Source organism: Cornus florida, unplaced genomic scaffold, assembly GCF_030987335.1.
Source record: "Cornus florida cultivar Cherokee Brave unplaced genomic scaffold, ASM3098733v1 CherokeeBrave_3.0.0_Hap2_Chr07, whole genome shotgun sequence".
NCBI lineage: Eukaryota > Viridiplantae > Streptophyta > Magnoliopsida > Cornales > Cornaceae > Cornus > Cornus florida.
Genome location: NW_026775577.1, coordinates 75,600,506 through 75,617,680, shown reverse-complemented (window position 1 = coordinate 75,617,680; position 17,175 = coordinate 75,600,506). Strand labels below are relative to the sequence as shown.

The 17,175-nt window shown below is 34.5% G+C and overlaps 1 protein-coding gene across 1 annotated transcript; it reads left to right on the top strand.

The window, feature by feature from the left end:
- Positions 1–12,282: 12,282 nt before the first annotated feature.
- On the top strand, positions 12,283–16,798 carry LOC132267314 (uncharacterized). Its single transcript, XM_059768453.1, has 8 exons — positions 12,283–12,360; positions 13,497–13,550; positions 13,674–13,745; positions 13,833–13,904; positions 14,097–14,141; positions 14,441–14,677; positions 14,775–14,846; positions 16,425–16,798. The coding sequence occupies exons 6-8, from the start codon at positions 14,442–14,444 to the stop codon at positions 16,594–16,596; spliced, it is 480 nt and encodes a 159-aa protein (XP_059624436.1). The 5' UTR covers positions 12,283–12,360; positions 13,497–13,550; positions 13,674–13,745; positions 13,833–13,904; positions 14,097–14,141; position 14,441; the 3' UTR covers positions 16,597–16,798.
- Positions 16,799–17,175: the final 377 nt, after the last annotated feature.

Sequence of the window (17,175 nt, the reverse complement as noted above, 5' to 3'; positions counted from 1 at the left end):
AAGACGAAAAGAAATAAGGTAAAATAAAATAATGCCAAAAAAAAAATTGACATGGTCATCACATAACACTCCGATGTATATTTGTTACTCTCTGTTTTTGTTGCAAATAAACTATATATATATGGAGTGCAATTATCAGCTCCCAAAAATTTTTAAAAAAGGAACTTAATGCCTAAAAATATTTTGAAACAAAAACACATTTTATATTCTTCCTTATGAAGTGGCCATGGATATTTTTGTGATAACATTAAACAAAAATGACACATAATTTTAACAGGGCACTTGTCACAGATTTTTCTTTTCCTTTGAAAATATCCACGGCCACTTCATAAGGAAAAATAAAAAATAAAAATCCAACACATAACAAGATTATCTTTTTAAACTATTTTTCCGGTGCTTGTAATACGTATGTGATCGGAAGTGTGTGTGAGTCCAAGTCATCCCCATTATTTTATTTTGAGTTATTTTTCCAAGGTGGCATACATGGTAGTATAACTTGGTTTGGTTTACATTGAGTACATATATCTTGTTTTTCATATATTCTGAATGGATTCAATTATTAGTCTTAGGAGAACTTTTAGGAATTCCCTTGGAGTAGGTGCTGGAGGCATATTCCATATATACTTGTGTCGCATGTATTATATTTACGGGACCAAACATGTGATGGCTTTGGTTTTTCAAGCTAGTGTGTCATGTGATAAACCAAAGTTTGACCCGATAACGGATCCAAAATGCGAAAACGAAAACATAAACAAGGTCTCTAGGGATATACAACATCCCTAGGACGCCAAAGTGACCTTCCAAGATGCCACGGAACTACACGAGAATCGACGCGGAAGAAAAAGATTAGAAAAAGACCGAATAAGCCCTCAAGCGCAAAATGGTCTTTTTATAGGAAAACAACGTTTCTAGAAATGCACATCATCTCTAAGATACAATCATGACTTCTCATGAAGCCACGGAAACAAAACGGAAACAAGCGGAAGCGACGTTTCAAAAACGGATAAGTTTAGCCCCCAAGGGCAAAATGGTAATTTTCAATAAGATTTGGGTGCTACCGAGTACACCATTAGATAGACAACGAAAATTTAATCAAGTTAGACTCAAGAATCACTTGATTTAGAGTCCGGATGGAAGAGAAAAGTCAAAACAAAGTTTTGACGTCCCCGCGATAATGAATAGAGTTTTGACAGCAATGAATAGTAACTTGGGCAAAATGTTGAAATTCGTGTGCCGTTTTAAAGCAAATAATGACATTTTTTGGAAACACACAAAGAAGAAAACCCCCTCAAAATAATTTTTTCAAACTGACCATGTTGAAAGAAAATTTTATTTTTGACGTGAAATCCCCAAAATGCCCTTATAACAGACTTTTTCAAAAAGTGCAAATGCGCACAGAAAATCAGATTTGACGCGGGGTTTTCGAGATCGAGACGGCATTTTCTAGAAAAATATTGTGAAGAAACCCCCCCTAAAATCACGTTTTCTATGTGTCAATGTAAAGGTCAGAATTTATTTTTCAAAAATAAATTCTAAAAATGCCCCCAGATCAGATTAGGTCAAAAACGATGAAAAACAATAAACAACTTTGCACCAAGTATTCATTTGACCCTAAATGGTGTTGTGTGCTAAAATGATCATGTACACACATGTATTTAGTGATTTTAAGCGTGCAGAAATAGTCTACGGCTCCCAAAAATGCCCAATGCAAAATACGACCTATCCAAACCTCAAAGTGCAAAGAAAATGCCTTAAATGGAAAACTTGAGGCCAACAAGCATCCATTTCATACAAATGTGATATTTTGTGCAAGGTGAGCATTCACACAAATGTAATATACATATTTACACGTGTTCCAATGTCCTACAGCCTCAATGGTTGCTAAATACAAAATATCACATATTAAATCTCAAATTTTGCCGAAAATGGCTTTTAAAAGAGAAACTTGAAACTAAAAATTATCAAATGGTTTCAAAAGATCGTTTGGCCCTTGGCCACACTTCATACATAAATAAAGAGACCATATGGAAGTGTTAAAGCCCACTTCCCACCACCCATGCAAATGTAGTGAAGTTAATACATGTCATTTTTTTTATTTTTCAATAAAATCACCTAGAAATAAAAGTACTTAAAATACAAAATGAAAGTTCTTGGCCATGGCCTTATTACATACATGTCAAATACATCCCAAATGGCGCACTTAAGTGCTCATTACATATTTAGAACCAAATATACAAGTTTTGACATTTTGAATCAAAAATAGCATTTCATACTAACATTTTCATGAAATAGATACTTCAAGTCTATAAGACATCCCAAAGCAAATGCAAAGCCCCAAATCTTGAATCTCGTACCTGAAAAATGTCCCCACTATGTGGGTGAGTAACATAATGTTACTCGTAGAAGATGAGCATGCACAAACTTAGCATTTCACAAACTTATTAAGTTGCTATAAATCAATTCATACGGTCATGCCACCTAGCGTCTATGTCAAAGGTGAGACTTAGGGAGCATCATAAGCTACCTTAGAGCATTTCTAGCATAAACCACATTATTTATGCAATTTAACAACATAGGAGCATATAGTGTAACACAACAAGATATATGTATTCAAAGTTATCAACTTGTAACCTAAAATGCGAAAACAACCAAAACGGTTCATGTCACCTAACGTCTGTATTCCAAATGAGTCTAAGGAATCATCCTAGGCTGCATTAAACAATTAAAACACAAATTACAATTTCAATGCAATTTTAACTAACATTAGAACTTCTAATACAATGCATCAAGGCATAGATTATCAAAGTTAACAACTTGAAATCTAAACTATGGGAACAACAAGTTATGGCAATTTTGGTGCTATTAACTTATATTGAAAAACAAGGCATGCAAGTATACTAAGCACATGTATACTACACCTAACTGAAATGTCAAACACCACATCACAAGTTATAAATAAACCATATTAAACAACTTGAAATTGAATACGAAATCAAGTAGTGGCGAAAAGACAAGGACATTCAGTCTCAATGACCAAACAAGCTGATCTCGGGTTACTAGCCCGCAAGGTACTACCTAGTGCGCACTAAACCCGGAATCAAACTATATATTGGTGCTTTAGGGTTACTAACCCTCAAGGAACCACCCAGTTAGCACTATATGTTGTTGGGGGAGCTCTCATCCCCCGTACTAGAGCCATGCCATAGCCGTAACATATTATGCCTTTTAAGTTTTCCTAAAATCAACAAGTTGTGTATCAAGGTATAATACATATACAAAATATATTAGTCAACTACCATGCACAAACAAGTCAAGTAAAATACACAATATTTGTTACGGCCCAAGTTTTTCAACCCGGTGCGTCAGTGATGAACCGAAAGTTGACCCGATAAAGGATTCGAAATGCGGAAGCGAAACCAAAAACAAGACCTGTAGAGATATCAATCATCCCTAAGACACCCAAATGACTTTCCATGAAGTCATGAAACTCAAAGAAATAACCAAAAGCGGAACTAGAATAAAAATGTCAAATGATACCTTATAGCACTAATGACGACCAAAGGAATGTGATCTAGTTCAAACTAGACTACGTGCACCATTAAATGGCTTAAACGAGATCGATAACGTTATGTTGGAACAAACAAATAAAGCCAACCAGCTGAAACAACGGACCAAGAAAAACCCACAAAACAGCTCCATTTCGATTGACTGAAATGGAGCTTCGGTCTGCCGAGATGGACCAGGAAGAGAAGAAAAATAAGCCTTCATTTCGGTCGAACGAAATGACAAACTGGCCAACCGGTTTGTGGCTCGAAGTGAAAAATGGCTACTAAAATTGGACTTTTATTGTTCAATTGAAATTCAAAGGCCATTGGTCGACCGAAACAAGCCACCAGTCGACTGAAACAGGTAGAAATGCAAAGAATGAACCTGTTATGCACCAAAACTGAAAAGAAATTCCTAAGTCTCAAATGGATCCCCCATTGCATGATCAAAATGAATTGTATGCAAGTGTGTGATGATGTGAACATACACGCAAGTGTAAAATAACATTTTAAACATACTGAAATGGCCTATGGCCTTATTACAATTCATTTACAACATTTGACATATCAAACCTCCAAGTTAGAAAAATTACATTTCATAGGCAAAACTTAAACATGCTAACACTGGCATGTGAACAAGAATGCTTCTAAAGAAACTTGAATTCTGCAAGTCACCAAAGCAAGTGCAACCTCCCATCTTGTATCCTGTGCCTGAAATATGCCCCAGTAACTTTGGGGTGAGCAACATAAAGCTACTCTTAGGAAATGAGCATGTATCGACCTACATTTTACAATTTTTATCACCTTAAGGTGAAACATGCTAAAGGACTCATACCACCTAACGTCTATGTCAAGGGTGAGACTCAGGGAGCATCCTAAGCTACCTTAGATCATTTCTAGCATAAATCACATAACCGATGCAATTCAAACCAAATAGAAGCATGATATACAAAGCAACAAAATATAGATTCTCAAAGTCATCAACTTGAAATCTAATATATAAAAACAACAAAAGTGGGTCATGCCACCTAACGTCTACATTCCAAACAAATTTATAGGATCATTCCTAAGTTACATTTGAACAATATAGCACAATTCATAATATCTATGCAATTTGACCAACAAAGAGGCATGCAATACAAGGCAACTAGACATAGATTCTCAAAGTTATCAACTTAAAATCTAAAAGTGTGAAATCAACTAAATATAGCAATTTAGTATAATTAGAATTTCTAATACACACATCAAGACATAGATTCTCTAGGTTATCAACTAGAAATCTAAAAGTGCGAAATCAAATAGTGGAATACTTGGACATCTAAGCTCGGAATTCTGCTGAGACCTCAACGGCTATTACGGGCACTAACCCGCTGGTAATACCACACCTAGTGCGCACTATCTCGACGGGGAGAACTCATACCTCCCGCACTAGAGCCAAACTCTAGCCATGTTATAGTAACCATGTCCCAAGTAACTCCAAAATAAATAAGTTAACAACTTATATATGAAATATATAGTACACGAAACTACCTTCATGAACAAGTAAATTAAAACCACACAGTACATGCTCTAAATTCACAACTACTATAGGATGACAAATGTCGAATCTTCGGAGCGCGATTCGTTACGTGCTATAATAACATCACATGTCGAATCTTCAGTGTGCGATTCGTTACATGCTATAACAATATAATTCAATATTGAAAGCATAACTTATAAATCCATTATAAGTCTAAAATCATGCTTCAAATATACTACCAATGTTATATACATGATTAAATCTTCAACGCAATAGAAACGGAAATTAATTACATAACCTAATTAATTTCTCTAGGTTTCAAATCTCAATTAAATTGCCCCTAATTAATACATGTTAAACAATATAGCATGGTCATTACATATATTCATTCAAATCTCAAATAAGCCAATGGAACAACGATATAGAATTTAATTAATTCATGATAATTAAATCCCTAAATTCTAAGACAACTCTAAATGGTCCAAAACTTAACATATGCTAGTATACAAGTCCTAATCATTCCAATTATCAAGTTAAGAACTTAATTAGGCCTACAGAGCCATTAAATAGATTTTAATTAAGCCTTTTAATTAAAATCTCTAGAGTTTTATACTTATCCAAATACTCTCAAATTAAAGTATGTTAAGGAACACGCCAAGACTTCATATAAAAGCATACTACAAGTTCATTTCATGCAAGGTATAACCATGGGAATTAATCTTTCACAAAAGAAAAATATTAAATAAAAAGTGTAATTCTTATTTAAATAATTTCAATTTAATATATGTTAATAAACATATCAAATCCAAACTTTCTAGCATGCCACAATTTAATTCTAAGTTATACATCATCATGAGAATTAAATCCTAACCATAGAAATTAATTAAATTAAATTCTAAGACTTAAACAAAAGCATGCATACAAGTTGTATAATCAGGGAAACACTCCATACAACACATATAAAATCCTAAAACATCCCCTACCTCAATTTGAGATGAAAATCTCAAAAGCCACCAAAATGAAGCGGCTCCGAATCCGACGATACTTCGGGGTTTTGTCAGGGACAACGCCGTGAACATTAAACTCCAAAGATGACCTATTAAAATCCCAACTTGACCTTAAACACAAACTCAAAATGTAGCTAAAAATGGGTTCTAATAAGGGTGAAAGATGCGTATCGCTAAGACGAGTAATAAACATAAAGGCCCTACTATGTTTTGACAAAGGAATGAAGCTCAAAAGAGGAAAGAGAAGGTGGCAGCCTCCCTTGGGCTGCCATGGGAGCTACTGGTCATGCAAGGAGAGTGGGGAAGATGAAAAATGAAATATCTCATCCCCCTTTTATAGAAATCTCAAAAAGTGCCCCGAACGGGCCCTACCGGGTCCGAAAAAGTGAAATTTGAGCAGACATGCTCAAATGGAAAAACTCTATGAACAAAAAAGATTCAAAATTAGAAAATATGAACAATGGAAGAAATGACGTCAAAAACCAAGTCCCGAGCAGAAAGTTATGCCCTAAACAAGTTCGGCGACAACCGGGGCTAGAAACCCTGAAATTGGAAAACAACGACCAGGAGGAAATTCTATGAGTACGCGACTCGACGAAAAGTGAAAATGAATCTCGTACGAGGATCCAGGCTCAAAACAAGGCATTTAGTAATAACTTTCATTAATTGCACAATGGCCCCTCCAAAAAGTGAAAACTGTGCTAATGACCCAGAATGAAAATATTTTCAAAAAATATTTTCTTAAAAACCCTTGAAATAAAATATCTTCAAAAGATATTTATGAAAAAAACCCCAAGAAAAGGAAAAGATTCTAAAAAACTATGCATCCATGCCCCTATGGACAACGGGAGCAACCAGAGTACTTTCTTACAAAAGTAAAGATACGTATTTAATGGAAACCACTTAGAATGAAGATACATGAAGTCAAAAACCAACTCCGAACGCAAGAAGTGAGGTTTTGCAAAGAAAGTGACAAACGAGGAAAAGACAAAATAGGGAATATGACGAAAAGTAAATAGTGTCAAAAAAACGAAAAATATGAAAATGACTCGGCACTCAAAGGAAGTTGTCAATCCAAAGAAAAGAGTCTCAAAAATCACTCCAGAGCACTCGAGATGACACTAAGCGACGGGGAACTGAACTCTGAAAGGAAAAAAATCAATGGAAAAAAAATACCCGTGAAAATCTAAGAAAGTGAAAGGAATGAAAATGACCCGGTATAGTTGCCATTTCTTTGAGTTCTCCTCATGTGATGACGCTTTTGGGATCAAGTCGATTGATTGATTCTTTGGGTAGAGAGAGCATTGCACTGTTAGTATCACTTGTAGTGTCACCTTCAGATTCGGAGATGGATTGTTAGAGTCTTACCATTGTGGTAAGGGCTCACGTATGTTTTGAGATAGGTTGTTGTCGCTTTGGTTTTTGGAGTCAGTTTATGGTTAGGACTGGTTTTCCTTTTACTTAGACACTCTAGGACATGATGTCCATAGGGTTTATTGTTGCATAATTTTTATTTTCCGCAGTTTCATTTACTACCATGTTAGTGGTTTGAATTATGATATTGTGATGCATGAGTAGGTGGAGGTCTATCCATATTTGCCTTCTTGTTGTGTGGCATTAGCATGCCTTTTTTATATGCTTAGAGATGCCATGCTGTTATTGCGCTTTAATGACATGCTTTTGTGCTTATGTGGAGACATGTTGTATGTACCCTTGCTTTTAGCTATGTGAGTAGATTTACTTTCTTGATAGTTGCATTTCCTTGTTATTTGCATGACTTCCACGTTTAGTTTTCCCTTTTGTTTCCCCTCGGTGGCACGTAGCATGTATGTGGGTTTCTGTAAGGGTTTCGTTGTGAAATTCCTTGTGGAGGAGTTGCCACATTTGTTTTGTTTGGAGCTGTCCACTTCCCTAAGGTGGGAAGGACGCTCTGTTTTTGTGTTGTCACATCGACACCTGTGGGAGAATAGGGTTTCTTCTCTTTTCTTGGTTCGTGTTGGGGACTTCACAAAGAGTGAATCTCTTTTCTTCGTTGCTTTGTGCGCTGTTTTGGGGTTGGTTGATCTGTGAGGATCACTATCGTTGTCTTGAGTCCTTGGTGAGGATTTGATGGATTTTGGTCGACTTACTTCCATGTAGGAGGTAGAGTCTTCGACCTTGTTGTCTTTCGTTTCAGAGATGGAGTCGTCGTGTTGTTCTTTTTAGGACCGGTGGTTCTTTTCCTTCGTGTTTTCTCTTGGGGAGTTTTTGCCGTGGTTGTTGACAGAGTTGTGGTGCTCAGAGTGAGTTGAATGACATGAGATCATTTTATGGGGACTTGTGTCCATATCATTGAGGATTTATTAGATTCATGAGACGAGCTCGATGCTCTTTTGGGAATGTCTTTTAAAGACTTGTTTCCGTTTTGGAGACCTGGATGTGGTTGACTCTTAGTAGGAGTTTTGGAGGATCGCTGTTGGATATGGCTTGTTTGTGGAGTTTTCTCATCCTAGTTATGACTAGGCGTGGTCTTAAGGAATCGTAGTTCCAGTGATTGTTCTTGGATTTAAATTGAGGGATTTTGATTTAGCTTGGTGTTGCCAAGCACGGTTTTGAGATATTCATTTTGTGACCTTGGTTGTTGGCATTTTGATGTGTGTGCCACTTGGTGGACTTGTATTTTAAGGATTTAGTTATTCGTGATAGGGATATAGATCTGATGTTTGATCATGGTGATTGGTCTTGTAGTTGATCTATTTTAGGGAGAAGTGTAGGACTTTCGATGAAATGTTTTTTGGTGAGGTTCATTTTGATTTTTGGAGGTTTTTATTTGCTTTTCAGGTTTTGGATTCTCGATTGATGTAGTTGGTAGTAGCATTTTGAGACATTAGAGATGTTGGTTTTGCTATATTGAGGATTTGGGACCTTAAGTATAATGGTGCCTATGACATTGTTGTCAGAGTTTAGGATTGGCCGAGATAGTCCGGAACGTCTTTGGACCATATTCCAACTCTCGCAGATGTCTAGTTCCCATATTGCCCTTGGCCATGATCATTTTTGCAACATTGATGTCATTTGTATCGAGAGTTTCATGGGTAGACCTAGTGGGGGGTAGGTTATGAACTAGTGCTTTATACTGTCATGCTACCGTACAAAGTTGTGTGTTGTGGGCGAGTGTTAGTTGCCGTCGATGCTACCTTACTAACGAGTAAGTGTGGGCGGGCGCTGTGCACTGTCTTTGCTACCGCATATTTGAGTACGCCGTGGGCGGGTTCTAGTCACTATTCGTACTGCCATGTCATCTTTGTTCGGTACCCTGATTTGATATGTAGTTATCTTGGAGTTCCTTTGGTGGTTGTTTTTGAATTGGTATGATGGTTCAGCGGGAGGGATGGTTACGGTTGTTCTTTTCCGTTCCTTTGTCTGGCCGTGGGTTCAATGTGTGAGTTCTTACTTGTCGTGTGGCTATGTGGTCATTTTTCCTTTGAGAGGTTATCTTGTCATGAGCATGTGGGTGCAAATGACACTAGTTTGTGTGTTCCTTTAAGCTTTGAGGTCGCTGGTATGGCGTGTTGTATGGGGTACTCAGAGATATACTCCGTAGTTATCCTGGTTTCGCCTTTTGTTTTGTTTGGGGCTGGATTTCGGGGATGAAATCCCTTTAAGGGGGGAAGGTTGTAATGACCCGGTCATTTTCATTCATTTTCCTTTCTCAGATTTTTACGGGTATTTTTTTTTTCTGTTGATTTTTTTCCTTTCTAAGTTCAGTTCCTCGTCGCTTAGTGTCGTCTCGAGTGCTCTGGAGTGATTTCTGAGACTCTTTTCTTTGGATTGACAACTTCCTTTAGGTGCCGAGTCATTTCCACATTTTTCGTTTTTTCGACACTATTCACTTTTCGTTATTTTCCCTATTTCGTCTTTTTTCTTATTTTGTCTTTTCCTCATTTGCCACTTTATTTGCAAAAGACACTTCTTGCGTTCGGAGTTGGTTTTTGATTTCATGTATCTTCATTCTAAGTAGTTTCCATGATATACGTATCTTTACTTTTGTAAGAAAGTACTCTGGTTGCTCCCGGTGTCCATAGGGGCATGGATGCATAGTTTTTCAGAATCTTTTCCTTTTCCTAGGGTGTTTTTCATAAATATTTTTTGAAGATATTTTATTTTAGGGGTTTGTAAGAAAATATTTTTGGAAGATATTTTCATTCTGGGCCATTAGCACAGTTTTCACTTTTTCGAGGGCCATTGTGCAATTAAAGAAAGTTATTGCTAAATGCCTTGTTTTGAGTCTAGATCCTCGTACGGGATTTATTTTCACTTTTCATTGAGTCGTGTACTCATAGAATTTCTTCTTGGTCGTTGTTTTCCAGTTTTAGGATTTCTTGCCCCAATTGCCGCCGAACTTGTTTGGGGCATAACTTTCTACTCGGGACTCGGTTTTTGACGCTGTTTCTTCCGTTGTTTATATTTTCTCATTTTGAATCTTTCTTGTTCACAGAGTTTTGCCATTTGAGTGTGTATGCTCAAATTTCACTTTTTCAGACCCGACAAGGCCCGTTCGGGGCACTTTTGGAGATTTCTATAAAAGGGGGATGAGATATTTTATTTTTCATCTTCCCCACTCTCCTTGCATGACCAGTAGCTCCCATGGCAGCCCAAGGGAGGCTGCCACCATCTCTTTCCTCTTTTGAGCTTCATTCCTTTGTCAAAACATAGTAGGGCCTTTATGTTTATTGCTCGTCTTGGCGATACGCATCTTTCACCCTTATTAGAACCCATTTTTGGCCGCATTTTGAGTTCGGGTTTGAGGTCAAGTTGGGATTTTGGTAGGTCCTCTTTGGAGTTTAAATGTTCACGGCGTTGTCCACGACAAAACCCCGAATTATCTTTGGATTCGGAGCCGCTTCATTTTGGTGGCTTTTGAGATTTTCATCTCAAATTGAGGTAGGGGATGTTTTAGGATTTTATATGTGTTGTATGGAGTGTTTTCCATGATTATACAACTTGTATTTATGCTTTTGTTTAAGTCCTAGAATTTAATTTAATTAATTTTTATGGTTAGGATTTAATTCTCATGATGATGTATAACTTAGAATTAAATTGTGGCATGCTAGAAAGTTTGGATTTGATATGTTTATTAACATATATTAAATTAAAATTATTTGAATAAGAATTGCACTTTTTATTTAATATTTTTCTTTTGTGAAAGATTAATTCCCATGGTCGTACCTTGCATGAAATGAACTTGTAGTATGCTTTTAAATTAATTCTTGGCGTATTCCTTAACATACTTTAATTTGAGAGCATTTGGATAAGTATAAAAATCTAGAGATTTTAATTAAAAGGCTTAATTAAAATCTATTTAATGGCTCCGTTGGCTTAATTAAGTTCTTAACTTGATAATTGGAATGACTAGGACTTGTATACTAGCATATGTTAAGTTTGGGACCATTTAGAATTGTTTTAGAATTTAGGGATTTAATTATCATGAATTAATTAAATTCTACATCGTTGTTCCATTGGCCTATTTAAGATTTCAATGAATATATGTAATGATCATGCTATATTGTTTAACATGTATTAATTAAGGGCCATTTATACTACAAGAAAAAAGGGTTATTAGTGACAGACCTTTAGGGACAGTACAAAAAACTGTCCCTAAAGACCCTATTTTTAGGGACGGACTTTAATTACTATCACTAAAGACACACTTTTTGGTGACAGTCCCACCTGTCCGTCCTTAAAAGACCAAAAATAATTTTTAAAAAAACCCTTCAATCTGGTGGTGGAAAAACTTAGCGCCATTTTAAGTGAAATTATAATTTTTTTTTTATAAAAAAATTATCAAAATAGCCTTTTGGAACAGTAAAGTTGCTGTCCCTAAAAAGCCACTACAACATTAGTGACAGTCCTTTACTGACCGTCTAAAACCCCGTCCCTAAAGACCCTCGTTTTGTTGACGATACACGTAGACACTCGCACCAAATTTTTTTAGGGGAAAGTTTAGCGCCCTTCCTTCGACGATATGCGTTGCAAAATATATATATATTTTTTTACTTTTTGGGAAAAGAAAAATTAATGGTCAGACGTTGTCGTTTTGGCTTATTTGTATACTTTTACCCAATTCCCAATCTCAGTCTTCTCTCTAGAACATCCCACAGATGCCTCTCTCTCGGTACAATCACTCTGTACTCCACCGGAGGCCTCTCTCTCTACCAGCACTCTTCTAGTACATCTTCCCTCATAGTCCACAGGATGCCTCCCTTTCTCTCTATAATCACTCTTTCCTCAAGCTCAACAGATCGTTCGGGTTTGTGTCCTTCTTCACTTACTGATCGAGTTTTATTTTTTTATTTTTTTATTTCTTTTTGTTCACACACACAGAATTTTTTTTCTTTTTGTTTCTCTTTTTTTACAGTTTGATCATATGCATCAGATCTATTCTCTTCTAGGGTAAACTTTGGCGGATGAAGCTTGGGAGAAAATACAATTAAAATCTCACAGATTTATTTTGGTAATCAAAATTTTCCACAGATTTATTTTTTATTTTTTACTTTTTTTTTTTTGCTTTATTATTATTTTTTGTACTTCGCTTAATATTATTTTTATATTCTTTAGGTTTTTGTTATTTTGTTTATTTTAGAGTAATTTGAATAAAAGAAAATGTCAGGTCTGGTCAACAAGTTTATCTTTGCTATTATTTCAGGATTAATTAATTAATTAATTAATATCACATCATCATTCTTGAATTAAAGGTTGGGAAGTTAATAGCTTGAGATTTTTTTCATCTAATTCATTTATTGTTATTTCATCACATTTTTTTTGTTGATTGTGAAAGGTGAATATATATAATTTAAGGGCTTCAATATATTTTTGAATTTGAAATGTTTAATGAAGAAATTCAGAGCCATTTGGTACTGGTAACCTTTGAAAAATGAATTAAAAATTAGGGGTTAAAAGAACAGAGTTAACAAAAGTAAATCAATGTATTATGTAGCTCTTAAATAAATACTAACATGTCCTATTCCACTGATTTTCACTTGATAATAGAAAAGTAAAATGGTATAAAACAAAGCAGTTTTTAATCTAGCCTTCTATGGGTCTGTTGTCATTTTTCTCTATGGAACGACAAGCTTATAGAAGGAACAACAATTTTCTTGTTAATTTATGGTGGAATAAAATGCCAAACTAGATACATTACATATTACCATCAAGTTTTCCAAACTCTGCCTCTTTATGTGTGTGTGTGCACACATCATGACAGCATTTTGATTCTGATACATTCATTTTGTTACATGGTTTACTTGCTTGATTATTTTGATCTATTACTTTATGAATCCCGCAATGCCCTCATCTTTTCTTGTTAATTACGCATTTGAGTGCTACTCAATCTTAATTCTCAAATTGTTGTATGTACACTCATTCATATAGTGACCTTACTCACAGCTACCTTAACAGTACTATTCCTCCAGAATGGGGTTCCATACAACTAGTGAACATGTATGTATCAACTGCCCCCTCTCTGTGTGTATATATATATATATATGTTATACACAAACACACACATCCATATTGAAACTTCTCTTGTTCTAACAAATATATGACATGATGGTTTTGTTGCAGCTCTCTCCTTGGAAATCGATTAACAGGTTCAATCCCAAAAGAATTCGGAAACATAACCAGACTCAGAAGCTTGTAAGATTTGGATAACCAATTTCTTTCACATTTAGGTACATGTGATATAAAATTATGCTTTTATGATTTTAATTTTGGTGTTTTTAGAGTCCTCGGGGACAATCAGCTTTCTGGAGGTATTCCTCTAGAGCTTGGGAATCTTCTCAGCTTGGAGAAAGTGTAAAACCCTTTTATCTATTTTTTGATTTTATGGTGTTAGTTTTGTCTATGTACTTTATGAATGTGTAATTTTTTTTTTAAAAAAAAATTGGTAATACGTCTGAGGGTTCAATTTGAAATTTGAGGTCAATTGACCATTGGCTTAATTAATTTTGGTTCTTGAAGACTCCTAAGCTCAAATTATTTTACTAGGGAGTTGCCGGGAACACTTGCAAATCTGACCACTTTGAAGGACTTGTAAGTGTCTAAAGTTGGTTTATTTTGTTGTGTTTCTAAATACTTATTTATTTCCTATTTTTAGAATTAATTATTATTTTTATTATTATAATTATTATTATTTTTATTATTATTATTATTTTTTTACACATTGTAGTAGGATTAGCAACAACAACTTTAAAGGAAAGATACCCAATTTCATTTAAAACTGGACAAAACTCCAAAACTTGTAAGATTTTTACTTTACTTGTTTTGATATTTCAATTTTTCTTTGGAAGATGTTCTCTGTTTAACCATTCATTTAAACAAAATTATGACAGGATGATTCAGGCTAGTGGTTTGGATGGGCCAATTCATTCTGGAATTTCTCTCTTGGAAAATTTGTCTGACTTGTTAGTAAATTCTTATAATCTCATAGCTTTACCCTTTTATATAAGAAAATATCTAATTTATGTTTATTCTTTGACAAATAAAAACAAATGCAGGAGATTTAGTGACTTGAGTGGAAGTGAAACAGCTTTTCCACCTTTTAGTAATATGAAAAACCTGAAGACACTGCACATAGAAAAATTCTATATTCTCTTATGGAATATATTAATATCTTCTTGGTGTTTTGGAATGATATATATTTAAATATATTTGATTGCATCGCAGGATATTAAGGAGCTGCAATATTATGGGACAGATACCTGATTATCTTGGAACAATGACAAATTTGAAAACCTTGTTAGTTCTTTTCCATTCTCCATTTTCATGTCTCTCATTTTCTTAAAAAGCGTTTTGATTACATACTTATCTCTTGCTTGATAGCTCAAAAGCTTACTAAAACTGTAGTAGAATTTAAATATATATTCTCTATATTTTTGTTGTCTTCCTTATGTTATTGAACATATAGGCACCTTTAAAACAATTGAGTGATGTTATATAGTATTATTAAATGAAATGTTTCCTATTATATATGTGCTTTAGTTTGATGAACTTTTGGCACAATAAAAAATAATATGGCAAGTGGACTTGTGTATTTATTGAATAAGTTTAAGTTTAATCAACTATCTTTATTCTTTAATTTTATATATGTAACCAAAACTCTTAGTACTTCTTTCCAGAAAAAGAATTGTTTGTACTTTCGTCTACTTGACAATTGCTTCAACATTAGACGATATAAAGTTATCTTGGAGCCTTCATTTATATTTTTCTTTGCTGGTCCCTTCGGTTCTTAATGTTTAAGTTCTGTTTATTTTTCACTTAAATTTGATCTTGTTCCATGTTTTTTACAAAAAAAATTTGGATTAAAATTTATTGCTTCGATGAGTCACATGATTAGCAATTTTTGGAGTACCAGCACTTCTACAATTTACCTTGTGAAATTTTTTATATGATCCAGATGTTTGATTCATCTATATGTGTATCTTATCTTTCTTCTTAATGAGACCAGATTTATATAGCATCATTCTCCATTGGAATGGTAGTAGTTCCTCAATTTTAAGTACTTCTCATTAGAATGGTAGCAGTTCCTCAATTTTAAGTAATTCTTTGTACCCTTTGATTATGGATCTAACAATATCCACTTTCTCTCTCTACACAACTATTCAATTTGTAATGAGACTATATTGGTCTTTGCTCGTTAAGCACCAAAGCACAAGGACAAGGACATATGTTTTTATTCCTCAAGTGAATGAGATTGCTTATTGAAAGAGACAAAGTGGATTTTGAGGCAAGATCCCTATGTTTGCATATGTTTCTTCTCTCTCCCTTTTTCTCTCTCTATATATGTATATTTGGATCTATATTGTGTTGTTTCTTGAACTTTTCTACTGGTTAATTCTTATACACAACTATTCAATTTGATTTGGTTTTTAAAAAATAATTGGAGGCAACAATCCTACATTTAAAGAGAAATTCGTGTTTACTCTGATTTGAGGGCTTGGAGAGTTGAATATTGTGATTTGCAATAGCAATATTATCTCTTTGGTGTTTTCCTACTTCTAGGGTCCAATCACAAAATGTCCTTTTTCAAGGCTACGATGACAACCTTCACCACTTCAGACTGACAGATATATGTTCTTGACTAAAGATCATTACTTCATGATTAACTCAGGTCTGGTGAATTTTGATTACTTCTGTCAAATTCATAAGATCTTAAATTAAATGAATTATGAGGTTGTGTTTATTTGTAATTCAATTGGGGGAATTAGTTTATCTTAATTTGGTTATTTTCCAGCTCTAAAAATGGATTGTTGCAGTTCTTTTCATGGTTCTTGTCTATGCCAGCAAGTCAGTAAGGATCTACCTATGTTGATTCAGGTTATTTATAACTCCAAGAATCAAGGTGATTCAGGTTCCCGTGGACAGTTGCATATGTTGTCTACATCAGTTCTTCTTCTACCTGAGTGACCTGATCAACTTGAATGCTGATATTTCATTAGCACTGGGAGATGCAAATATAGATTTAATTGCAAGTATAATCATCTTATGAAGGGAAGCTCAGTTATTCATCTTTCAGCGGCAGTCAGCACCACTACCACAACCACCTGAATGACCAATATGATTGTCTTCTCTTTAGTCAATTGAATATTAAAGACATTTGAGCATTCTAGCTGAATATTTAGTTAATATTGTGTAATCTTTCTGGTTAATGGATTATTTGAGTTGGTATGTTTTGTTGAATATTTGGATAATATTATACTGTGTTGTAAACATTTTATTATGATAATTAATGGTTTAATTCCAACTCTCTTATGCTAAATATTTGGATTTCTAATTTGTTATAAAAAAACTTGACAAAAAAAAAAAAAAAAAAAAAAAAACGCAAAAACACAAAATTTAGCATAGCAATAATTATAATAATAATAATAATAATAAATAAATAAATAAAGCATTAGGGACAGTTTCAAACTGTCACAAATATAATAAAAAAATTAAAAAAATAAGCAATAGGGACGGTAAATACCGTCCCTAATAAATTTTAGTGACAGTATTATTTGGGACAGTAAGTCCGTCCCTAAACCTTGAGTTTTTTGGTGACAGTCAATTTTTTCCGTCCCTAAAAATCTTT